This window comes from Neomonachus schauinslandi, chromosome 14, assembly GCF_002201575.2.
Source record: "Neomonachus schauinslandi chromosome 14, ASM220157v2, whole genome shotgun sequence".
Classification (NCBI taxonomy): Eukaryota; Metazoa; Chordata; class Mammalia; order Carnivora; family Phocidae; genus Neomonachus; species Neomonachus schauinslandi.
This window is the reverse complement of record NC_058416.1, coordinates 83,462,694-83,475,700: the sequence shown is the minus strand read 5'-3', so window position 1 is coordinate 83,475,700 and position 13,007 is coordinate 83,462,694. Positions and strand designations below refer to the sequence as shown.

The 13,007-nt window shown below is 35.5% G+C and overlaps 1 protein-coding gene across 4 annotated transcripts in view; it reads right to left on the bottom strand.

The window, feature by feature from the left end:
• Positions 1-13,007, bottom strand: part of ATXN2 (ataxin 2) — a 140,269-nt gene that overhangs the window by 59,995 nt on the left and 67,267 nt on the right. For all 4 annotated transcript variants that reach the window (XM_044921143.1, XM_044921144.1, XM_021698630.2 and 1 more), the window contains 8 exons: positions 11,564-11,655; positions 10,667-10,864; positions 9,042-9,220; positions 6,964-7,173; positions 3,827-4,009; positions 1,742-1,939; positions 1,283-1,390; positions 968-1,038 (listed from right to left, as the gene is read on the bottom strand). In XM_044921143.1, coding sequence (XP_044777078.1) covers positions 968-1,038; positions 1,283-1,390; positions 1,742-1,939; positions 3,827-4,009; positions 6,964-7,173; positions 9,042-9,220; positions 10,667-10,864; positions 11,564-11,655 — 1,239 coding nt within the window. The remainder of the gene's footprint in view (positions 1-967; positions 1,039-1,282; positions 1,391-1,741; positions 1,940-3,826; positions 4,010-6,963; positions 7,174-9,041; positions 9,221-10,666; positions 10,865-11,563; positions 11,656-13,007) is intronic.

Below are 13,007 nucleotides of genomic sequence, written 5' to 3'. Positions count from 1 at the left end.
GTGATAAAATATATGTAATATTTTGAATGGTGCTAATAAATATGAAGTTATAGCAAAAAATTATTAATTTTTAGGAAGCTAACACAGACTAGGAAAAGGCTGCCTTTTGCCTTTGACTGATTCATCTCTTAAGTCAGTTGTTTTTTCCAAAGGCTGATAATCCGATCTTTTCCTCTAAGAAACTAAGTTTCAGGATGACTTCTTGAGTGGTCCCAAAATTACTTGATATACAAAATGTATTATAGTAAACACTGTGTGAAAGAATGTAATGTTCATTCAAAAGAGATCAGAGTATGTTCAGCAAGTCTTAAGGCAGAGAAAGGGTATTAAAGACCAATTTCTACCACAATACATTTGTGTACAAAGTGTAAATCTGCAACTATCTCAGAACACCAGGGTCCATTACATCTTCCACTAGCCCCATCAGATAATTAATGCCCCGGCTTTGCTCTACTCTTCACTGAATAAAGTAATCAAATAAGCATCAAATAATAACTTATGACTGGCTTCGAATGTCAAAATTATATTCTCTTTCATTTGTTATCTGTATAGTTCTCAAAGCTCCTGATTTTAGTTACCTACTTAAAAGCACAGGAAGAGGCACCTGGGTGGCTCAGTTGGTAAAGCGATTGACTCTTTGATTCGGCTCAGGTCATGAGCTCAGGGTCATGAAATCGAGCCCTGTGTCAGGCTCTGCGCTCAGCCCAGAGTCGGCTCGAGATTCTCTCTCTCCTTCTCCCTTTATTCCCTCCACCCTCCAAGCTCACTCTCTAAAAATAAGTAAATAAAATAAATAAATAATTTAAAAGCACAAAGACAACTTTAAGAATGTTTAGCTTTCTACAGACATGGTTCAATGCTTCTGGGTATGCATATAATGCATTTTTGTAAATGAAGGATATAAAAATTCTTAATCATCTTTAATATTCATTTTTAAAATTCTAATTCAATCAATAACAACACTTACCCTAAAATCATTCTTAAACTTCTTTAAGTCATCAATTTGCTTTCTATGTTCAGAAACAATTGGTGATATACCTGTAAAATTACAAACTGTTAAATATCAACTTATTGTAAATCTTTAACTTAAAATTAACTTAAAATGAAAATAAGCTTTTATTCAATATATTAATTACAGATTTTGACATATGTCAAATTATGCATTTAAAAATGCACAATCCTAAGAAAAAGCAATGACCAAAAACAATCTGTACTGGGCATGAGTTTAGACATCTCCTTCCTATTTCCACAATTATACTGAAAGACTATTTAACGCTCTAACCTTTATTTTCAGTCTTTGAGAAGCTAGGTGATGTCTCATTGGGCTTCATATTTTCTTTATTCCCTGCAGGAGAGTTCTGCCTCTGATCTTGAAGCCTGGAATCCTTAGCTAAAAAAAATACATATTTAAAAAAATAATAATAAAGTAAAATGGGAAAGTAGTCAACAATTTTTATTTCCTATAGTTTTTGGCAAAAAAATTTCCATTTAACCAGAAGCTTTCTCCTTTGCAGATAAATGAAACACCAACAACTTTATTTATATTGATATTTACTACCTAGGAATGTTAACCCTTGTAACAGCAAACATTCAAGGATAACATATATGAAATTAGTAGTATTAAACAACTCCATTTACATACAATATTAAATATATACTCAAATACATAACTATGAATAAACATGGCATTTGTCACTCAACTTCACAAATGACGTGGAGCTGGAAGCCCTCTCGTACATACCCTCAATAGATGGGGTAACAGCTCTGTTGGATGCAGGACTGGCAGGCGTAGGAGATGCGGCTGGAACAGGCATAGCAACAGCTTCAGCTGGAATAATACCAGCCTGAGGAGAAGCAAGAACTGGTCCACCAGGAGTATTTCCAATACTGTTCTGTCTGGGAGATCTGGGTCTGTGAGTTTTAGGGGATAATCTTGGAACTACAAGAAAGAGAAAAGTTATCCATTACATTCTCAGCTCAAATGTCACTTCCTCAAAGAGGCTTCTTAGAAAATTTAGGTAAAATAGTCCTAGTCAACCACCATCCCAATTACTCTTTATCCCATCACCCTGTTTTCTTTTCAAAAGTCTTAGGGAATAGTGGTGGTAACTGAAAACACAAATACCTGAAGAATGACAACAATTACTAATACCTAAGTACAACTGTAGTTTTTCCTTGTAACTAAATAGATTAGATTAATTCTAAAGGGCAGTACCTTTAAATGAAATTAGAAACTGGATTTTAAGACAGGATAAACCCCACTTTTTAAGATGAAGACAGCAACATTCCCCACTAAGAAGTGAGATGTTTCTTTAATAGTGGGGTGGTAGATCCCAAAGAAACAGGCTTATCTGTTCCTCCTTCAAATAATAAACTCAAACACCTTTTGGCCGCTTGCAGCCAATCCTGTATGTTCTTTCTAGCCACCTCAAGAGGCACTTTACAATAACTAAGAAAATCAGAAAACCAATTTAGCCAAAAGCAGAAGATAATCCACCAGGGTTCCTGTTCCACCTGTCCTCAAGTAAACAACTAATAGGTTTCTTATTCCATTATAAACCTATTTGTAGAACTCAGATTCAAAGGTTTAGAGAAAATGGTTCCTTTGCTTCAATTTAGTGGTTCTTTACTTTTTTAAGTCATAGGATCATGGAAGGAAACTATCCAACAACTGTCATTTTTCTAATTAGTATAAAAAAATGAAACTATAACACCATTCTGTGTATATTTCTAATAATAGTTTTTATTGTTTCACTTCTATAATTATGTTGTTACTCTCAAAATTCACTTCCAGATTCTCTGAGTAATGTCAAATGATGAATGGTACAACTGAATAAAGATTTTTAGAAATTCTATTTTCTTGCTAAGTGAATTATTTCTTTCTAATACCTAATATCTAATTTCTAATTAGATTACATTAATAAAATATCTAATTTCTAATATCTAATTTCCTTCGGTCTTCCTTGAGGACCAAACAGAACATACAAAGGAATTTACCATGAAATTATACATACATGATGCTAAGCAATGTATATCGACTAATTTAATAGAGTTGGGTATATTTTTGTTTAAGCTTAAAGATCTTTTCCCTCTTAAAAATCTATGTGCTGATTAAGACAGATCATGAATAAAAAACCACAATCACTGCATGTTCTAACTCTCCACAGTTATCATGGAAGCAAAACATTAAATAGCAAAAGCAGGTTTGGACTAAGCTTACAGTTAGTCTTTTTATGTATCTTTTATACTTTTATAGCTGCTATCAGCACAGTCCTTGGGCTAATCACAGATAAAACTTGGGCCCGTCATGTATGTTTTTTATATTCCTTATAAAGAAAATACCATCAGGAATTAGTGCCATATACAGATGCTACAGAAATACACAGCACTGTAAGCCCCAGCAAATGTTTGTGGAATTAATCCACAGACAAAATTGCTAAGACAGGAAATACAGTCTGTCCAAATGATGTTACATACTGTATTTGTTTTGTATTTGAGTGGTACTTTATAAAACTATGAAGTATATTCCTAACTTATGAACCTGATATGAATCTTATCACAAGTCCATAAAGTAGAACAGGCAAAAATGACTCTAATCCATTGAGAAAACTGAAATTCAGAATAATCACATGGTTTGCTCTAACATACGGTGAATATGTGGTGGAAGCCAGAATAAAAATACAGCTTTCCCAATTCCTGGTTACTCCACTAATTTTAAGATATACACTTATTATTCCTCAAACAGAGCTTAAGCTCAGCCCTTTTTACATGCAGCAGAGTTACAAAATGAACACTGTTGTCATACTCCAAGCCAAGTATTACCTACCCCCGCTGACCACTGATGACCATGTGCCCCCCGCAGGACTAGTTCTTGCTGCTGGAGGAGCAGCTGCTTCACTTGGTGGGGTATGGGATACAAATTCTAGGCCACTGGAAATGGAACCCCTCCCAGCAGAAACTCTGTGATTTCGAGGGTGTCGCTGGGCCTTTGGGGACATCCTTGGAGGCCCTAATAAAGGAAGAGTGAACATCACATAAATGCTACAACGTCCATCAGTACAACTTTTCTGCTAAACACATAAACCCTATTCACACACACACACACACACACACACTCTCTCTCTCTCTCTCTCTTGCTCTCTCCCTAGTTTCTCCTTGGTTATAAAAGAAAGAACACCACCAAAAAACTGTATTTTGGGCCATATTCTTTCAGAATTATTTTGTGGAATGCCACAAGGTTTTATAAATAAATTTTATATTATTTCCCTGTTTTTTTAAAGAAAGGGAGGGATGAAGTTGGTGTTAAGAAATCAAACATATTGTAACTCTCCAAAGATTTTTATTTGTTTAATCTATATCCGTTACTTATGGGCATATAAAAATAAATATAATAAAATATTAATAGAAGTTACAGTTACATGATAGTTAGGTAAGTCTTATTTTACCACATACTTTTAGCTTTTTCCCTCAAACTTTCTAAAATTAGAAAAAAAGATTTTGAAACAAAAAGAATATTAATCCCTATGTACTTTTATACTACTGAAACATGACAATAAATTTTACAACCCATGCCTTAAAACAGTCTTCACGTGTAAGCAGTTTCTCAGACTGAACAGGCTATGAGCTGAAAGGCATGACCTGAAAGACTAAAACTGGCATCTGAAGAAGAAATTTGTATATATGAATTGTCAAAAATTCTAGATCATTAATTCTGCCACCCCATTAGTGGCTTCTATTTCTAAAGAAGTCTACTCTGCATCTGAACAAAACAATCAGATGAAATCAGTGGACAGAATGGCTCTCAGTAGAAAAGCCAGACAGTGCTAATACTCAGCAAAACTCATCCTTAATGTCAAAGCCAAGGTTCCTCACCCTCACCTTCCTGTCAAAGTCTTAAGAATGTCAAATAAGTTCGTACCATCAGTAGAAAATTAATCATGAATATTAAAAAGAAATATTAATGTTATATATTATAGTTTTCAACTGGAGAAGTGATTTATATAAAAAAATAATTTAAGAATCAGGTATATGCACATCATATAAATTTTTTATACCCATTTAGACAAAAAGACCAAGAAAGCTGGTTGGCATAGTTCAGTGAAATCAAACTCTAACTTGGAAAAAAAAAAAAAAATCATTCTTTTTGTTAACACATAAAATACAAAGTACTCTCCCATATTAAACACAGAAAACCACTGTATTTAATAGTTCTACGTTTGAAGTTCACACTTGAAAAATGCTTCAGTGTCACCTAACTACATGACTGGAAAACATTTTAATTCAAATTAGTTAAAAAGAAAAATTGGATAATGTAGCAGCTCTGAATATGTAGAAGGTCTACTTCTACATGAATAGTCCCTCCACAAGCAGTCTACAACTTACTATAGTGAAGACGTTCATACTCACTAATGAGTCCTGCTTTACTCAAACAATGCACCACAACAAATACCACAACAGATTTTAACTTTTCACTTAGTGGCCACCATTACAAGCACTTTCTAGCAAGGAAGTCACCTTGAAAATCAGTGCAACATGCTGTTCAAGGTTAGCCACTTTAGTCAGTATCATATGACCTCCCTCCTGCCTGGATGGCAACAGTTTATTAAAAAGTAGCCAGCAGGGGCGCCTGGGTGGCTCAGTCGTTAAGCATCTGTCTTCGGCTCAGGTCATGATCCCAGGGTCCTGGGATTGAGCCCCACATCCGGCTCCCTGCTCCGTGGGAAGCCTGCTTCTCCCTCTCCCACTCCCCCCTGCTTGTGTTCCATCTCTGGCTGTGTCCCTCTGTCAAATAAATAAATAAAATCTTAAAAAAAAAAAAAAAAAGTAGCCAACATAGTTTTCTCCAGGGAAGCACTTTATGCCAGGAAACTCTATTAGTCTCAGCGAAAGTTCTATCAACCACGATTTTAATGAACAAATCAGATTAAAATGTTAACACAAATACTCTGAAATAATATCAAAAGTACTTATCCAGAAAATAGGTTTTTAACATATGCACTGCATTTATATTAAAATGTGACCTTTCTACAGTATCTCCATATATTCGATATATAGCAACAGTGGACTTAGCACCAAACATTGCATGAGAAATACAGGATTTTTTTTTTTTTTGACAAGGGCAAATGGTTTTTATTAAGAATATTTTATCTTAGGGTCTCCTGGGTGGCTCAGTCGTTAAGCATCTGCCTTCAACTCAGGTCATGATCCCAGGGTCCTGGGATCGAGCCCCACATCCAGCTCCCTGCTCGGCTAGGGACCTGCTTCTCCCTCTCCCACTCCCTCTGCTTGTGTTCCCTTTCTCACTGTGTCTCTCTCTGTTGGGTAAATAAATAAAATCTTATAAAAAAAATTTTTTTATCTTAGATCAAGGACGTCTTACAGATTAGACTTTCACTAGAAAATATTACAAAGCTAATTTTCTTAAATTCCCCAAACATAAAACCCATCTCAGTTTTATAATCTAAAAGCAGGTAGAGACACAAAGGCAGCTACATGGAATGTCCCTCTCAAAAAGGATCCCTAAATGACCATTACTGCCTTTTGCCAACAACAGGTAGGTTCATTAGTACCTTGGCCAAGGAGCTATAAAATGACAGGTTCTACAGTAAGTCCAATACTGGGTGAAGAAAGTTCATTGCTCTTCATTAACCACTCTTTATACTGTATATTGAGAGGGACAAAAACCTGGGGCAGACCTTCTGGGGCTGTAAAGGAGCATCATTATTACCAGGCAGAGATAAAACCCCATCCTTAAAATCCAGGATAGTTCATAGCTTCACACAGCATTTATCAAATTTCTCTCTAATGAACAAAAGGTTAATAGAAATAGTTTTAATAAACTAAAGTTAAAACACAGAAATTATAGGTTATTAAATAATGAAGAGGAAACTATTTTGTAATTATAAACTCACATAGGAGTTAAACAAAGACAAACAAAAACATGAACAAATTGTGGTATTGTACCTTCTGAAGACATGCGTTTAGGCATAGTAGAGACAGGAGCTGGAGAACCATGAGCAGAGGGGTGAGACGGGGGTCTGGATGGCCGCGAGGGGGGCCTGGAGGGCGGCCGTGTAGGGGTGGCTGCCCGAGGTGGAAGAGAGTTGGGACCTGACTGGTAGCGAGAAGGTGGGCGAGAGGAAGGAGATGGGCAAGGCGATGGCCAGGGAACACCTGACAGAACAAATGATATGAAGGAAAGTATAAAAACTAAAGAAAAAAATGAGGGAAAAAAGTAAACAGAAAAAAAAGTAAAATGACAAAAATGATTTCTTGTACATTTTAACCCTTTGAGGACAGTCATTTGATTTGTGATAAGTTTTAGCATAACTTAACTGACATAAATTCACATTTTACTTTAACCTCCTTAAAATTAAGTCTGTTTGAATGAACACACGTTCCCAAAGGGTTAATTAGGATCTACACATACTATTGAAGAAGACAGTTAAGACTTTGCCTATTAATCCTGCTTCTGTTACTGTTTCTCAATAATCAATTATTAAAAGGAATATAACATAAACTAAGTAATTTCACACAATAAATCACAAAACTCAGGAATAAGATTACTTACTATATTAGTTTTAGCTTTTGAAACATGAAAATAAGCAGCAGCTATTATATCCCATTAAAAATGCTGGTTTTTATATAACCATCTGTGATTTTCATCTAGTTTGTACTTGAAGGTTAAAATTTAGTTTGAAATCTGATTAAGCAAGTCCATTTAGTAGAAATAAAACATTACTTCTATTTTTTAGAGTCACAGGAGTGACAAAGGTTAATATTCATTGCCTTTTCAAAAAACATTTTAATGTTATCAAATTAGAAAAAGAGGGGGGACCTGCTAAGTAATTCATGCAGTTAAACACTTATTTAAGTGACTGCTTAATAAACTATGCAACTAGAGAGCAGTCATCACCAAATAAACGGACACTGACGGATATGCACAGATCAAGATATAGCTAATGTGTAACATTACATATCACTTACCTTAATCTTAGGAAACAGTCCAGGTCTCCTCTCCATAGGGTTCCACACACTTGAGTATCATACATTTCCTAGCCCCCCTTCAGGTTTTTTACTTGAAAATTCTGTTCATGAACTAAAATTCTTTACTCAGTGAGCAAAGAAATGTCACCCCCAATACTAAGTACAGAAAATACTCAAGAGTGTTTATTTGGAGAGGAATTCTGGAGAAAGACTCAACAGAAACAACTGAAATTGGAAACTTAATGTTCTCTCCTTTTCTAACTTTCTCAACCTAAATATCTTAAACTGAATGTCCACTTTGTTCCCTAGGTTAGGAACACAGTACTGCTATTTCCATATTGCCTATAGTACTGCTGTCCAGTATCCCTGACTCACATGAAAGATCCGTGACCTATGAGGTATAGTCAATCTTAGATTTAGAGGTAAAGCAGAAAAATATCTTCCTACTAAAGATGCAAGTCTCTTTCACCGTACTTATGCTAAACTGCAATATCCACCCTTCAACTAAGAGTTGTTTCTATTGTTTTTTAAGCACATTTCTTTCTTATCTTCTTCACATGACTCTTGGTCATGTCTAGTATAGCAAGTTACCTCAAATCCTTTCTTGAAGTAAGCAGAATATAAATGTGCACACAGTTAATGAAAATTAATCCGTATTAACCACTGAGTGTTTCACACAGACTAGGATTTTCCATATTAACTATGTTTAAGTAGTTTTATCATCCAGTGTTTTTAAAATTGAGAACCTACCCAAAGTTTCCAATTTCTTTATATGTGGAGTATTTTTTGGCCAAGTGAACTCTCTTTGGTTAAATTTAGCACTTTATCTTAATATGTGAGTATTTCATCACACTAAATACCGTATATGCCAATGACTTATACTAATTTTACTAATTTGATATCCACAAAGGCAAATTTTAAATAATTTTGAAGTAAAAACTACTCCACAGAAATCACTGAAGGTGTGCATGCTCTTACCAATTATGTTAAACTTAAATATTCAGACAACTACATATTTGATCGAGGACATTGACAAATTTGGTCAAAATACTTGCCTCCATTAACTACTCTTTGGTCTGAACCAGAATTCGGGTTGAAATCTGAAGTGTGAGAGGTGGATCTTGATGGCATGGAGCCCGATCCAGGCTGGCCCATACGCGGTGAATTCTGTCTCCCACTTCCCCAGGATATGACTTCTCTATTTCTTTGTCCAGGAGGAATATATTTATTTTCCCTGAAAATGAGAGAGCCTCTAAATCATTTTATCCTAACAGATACCAGGCCAATGAAACAAATCTAAAAGTAACTGAGGCAGAAGTGAATGCTTGTTATAAAAAGGTTAAACACGAAAACAAAATGTCTCACTCCCAAATATCCCTAATTCTTCCATGTTACCCTGAGGTCTAGCCTCTGGCCTTTCCTTTCTCTCAGATTCTCCTCCTAAGCAAAGAACAGATTTGTGTTCATTCGCATCCTACTTTACCTCTAAATGGCTGAGTCTATCAAATATGGTCTGACTTCCTAAAACTTTCTTTGTCCTTAGCTTTCTCTACTTTGTTTTCTCTTGGATTTCTTCTCTTTGTGGCTATTCATTGGTTTTTTCATTCAGTATCAGCAATGCTGACAAATCCTAAATCCACACTGCCAGTCCCACAGTCTCAACATCTCCCACTGAACACTTTAATTCAAATCATCAGACTATAAGCTGCGTCTTTAAGAAAGAATTTATATCTTACCCTACCAGGTATGTAGTAGATGTTTCTCAACATGTTTATGAATAAATGAATCAAAGACCGGCGAGCCCCTCAAATGCAATAAATTTAACAAAGGGCTCACTCTTATCTCCCCTCAAATTTGCTGTTTTCTATCTCCATTACCAGTACAAATAGCAATCAATTTAGTTATCAAATAAACCTCAGGCTCACCCATGGCTTTTCTAACCTTTCTCTCACAAGCCCTGGCCTAGATAGTTACCAAGTTCTCACACTTGAACAATTTCAATACACTAACTGGTCTCCATGTTTCAGCCAATTCTCAAATGTCCCAGAGTTCGTTCACACCTTCCCCTGCCTACAGGGTGCTCTTTAACAGGACACAAACCCTTCACTACCTCAGTTCCTTTCACCAGCTACCACCACTGCACCCTCAACATCACCCTGTATTCCAGACATATGAAACAACCAGCCTCACCCCCGGTTGGCCAGGTTCTTTCACATTTCTTTTCATCATGCAAGGAATACTTCTCTCTTACTTCTCTTTGGGCAGCAGACAGTGCTACTATCCTATCACAAAATGTCACCTCTGTGAGATGTTCTCTGACCCCACTGGTTACATGCTCGTTCTTTCTCACTCTGGACACACCTCTAATCTAGCAAATCCTAGTGAACTGCTATTATGTTCTGTGCACCATCCCCCCATCTGACCGCTTTTCTTTAAATAGCTCTTCCACACCTTGGCTTGCTCATCACTGTACTTCCAACACCTGGCTTCACAGAGCTGATGCTCAAAAAATATTTTCCAAAATTAATCTTTTCTCTAAAAGAATCTTAAACCAATTCCACTTGCATTCTCTACCTAAGCTACATTAAAGGAAGATGAAATATAATAATAATAATACACCTTCTCACACAGACCTTGAGTTGTGTATCCAAAATACTGCATCATGATTTCCTTTAAATACCTAGTGTTTATGCTGTGGCCCTCACGTTCACTGGAATTTCTCTGAACGGCTGTGTATTTTTCTTCTTCACTCCTATCATCATTTTCCAGGGCCACCCGGGCTTTGTACTGGGCACTTGATTCAATTTCTTCTGCTAACTGGTTTGCCCTTGCTTCTCGTTTTAAAAATTCTTCTGAGTTATCCCTTTCTAAGGGTACCCTGACATGAGGGGAAAAAAAAAGCAAAGTGAGTATTTTAAAGTCACAGTTTATATATCTGTCCCAATCAACTATTAAAAGAGTTTAGAGTTTGAAAGACTGATAAAAATATAAAAGAGTTACAGTGATCTGCTCATGTATAAATCAAAATTAGAAATTTTTTTGTTTCACTTTTCCCTAGAGGAATGTAACATTTCCAAAGCTGGTTAAATGGACTTTCTCCCATAACATCTACACTTGCAAACTTAAGAGTTTTTACAACTTACAACAAAAACAAAATTTATCTAGGGCACAACATTAGAATACAGGTGAACTAAACTACATTTATTTCCTGTTTTAATGGGACTCTATCAGCTTAAGTAGTAACAGGATCAATTCTTTCATGTAACTGTTTAACTTAAAATCTGACAGGGGGCGCCTGGGTGGCTCAGTCAGTCAAGCATCCAACTCTTGATTTTAGTTCAGGTCATGATCTCAGGGTTGTGAGATCAAGCACCGTGTCACGCTCCACACTGGGCATGGAGCCCGCTTAAGATTCCCTCTCTCCCTCTCAATCTGGCCCCGCCCCTTCCTCTCTCTTAAAAAAAAGTAAAATAAATTTTTAAAAAATCCAACAGAAAAATTTATTCAACATCCTAATATAAGTTGATGAAAATCAAAGACAAATGTAGTAAAATAAAAGCCAATTTTTTAAACTTACGTATATGAAGATAAACTGCTATCGTATGTAGACACTACACCATAATTTTCTTCATTATATCGAAACATATCATTGGGATCCCATCCATTAGACTAGAAGAAAATAGTTTATTTTTCAAAATGACAAAGTATTTGTCTTCTTTAATTCAAGTACAATCAATATCTTACATTAACAATGTCTATCATCTTGCCACAATAGTTAACCACTATTAACTTCTTGGGCATAATTCCAGATGTGCTCTATGTAGTCATTAAGAACATGATCAGTTAGAGCAATCTCCTTTTTAATTCAAATAGGATCTTCTTGTTATGTAACTTGCTTGGTCTTTTAATAAGTCTTGAATATCTTTCCATATCAGAATGCCATTCTTTTTAATGGAAATACAGTGTTTCAGTTGAATGGAGGTACAATAAATCTATTTAACCCATGCCCTACTGATGAACAGGTTGTTTCCAATTTTTCACTATCAGAGATAATGTTGCAGAAAACATCCTTACGCATCATTATTTGCATGTCCTATGGATATACCAGGACAATAATAAATTCTCAGAGGTGAGTCCAACTGTAGGTGTGTTTTAAACTTTTATAAGTATTGCCAGAATGCTCTCTGGCAACTTAACGGTTTATCCACCTCACTATCAGTAAAAAAGGAGTACCTGCTTCGTATCCTACATAGGTGATGTGGTGCAGAGACCTGAGAACCTCCACATTAGGTTATATCGGATTCTTTGAAGTCTGAAAATGAATAATGATGTGTTGCCTATGTATTTTCAGTGTTATAGCTGGACTTAAACATTAAAAACAGATTTGTTATAAAGACTTCTCCACAATATTCAATGGAAGATTCTTCATCCAATTCAAATGTTGCTACCTAAACGCTCATTTTTGGTAAGAGATTTTACTTTCTATCTACCTTACAAACATAATTTATAGAATCCTAATGATAGTCCTTACTACTAAGCATTTGATTTAGAAATGATGTGTTATGGGAAAAGTAAAAATAATATACACTAAAAAGCTTTTAGAAATAGCAGATTTCTGTGGGGAATGATCTTAATTTTAAGACCAAGAAATCTACTTACTACTTTATTTCTAATGCAACTTAACTATGTATCTTAATAGTGAGAACCTCTTCCTCAGACAAGAAGCCCAATAGTGGTACCTCTAGGTAACGTCAAGAGACAATTAAGACGCTAATTTCCTTAGGCTGCCTTATTCTGTAAAGCATTCAAAGCAAAACATGCCAGTATTTCCAGTTTCCCATGCTTCCCAACTTAAATTTTAAGTTGCTTATTATGGTTTATTTAAAAACATGGAAATCATTCATAAGCATCCCAAAGAAACATTTGTCTGTATTTACTGCCTGGGGGGGAGATCTCTATTTAGACAATAAGACTGCTGCTTTAAATGTATCTACTACAATGATGACAACATACTTAAATTA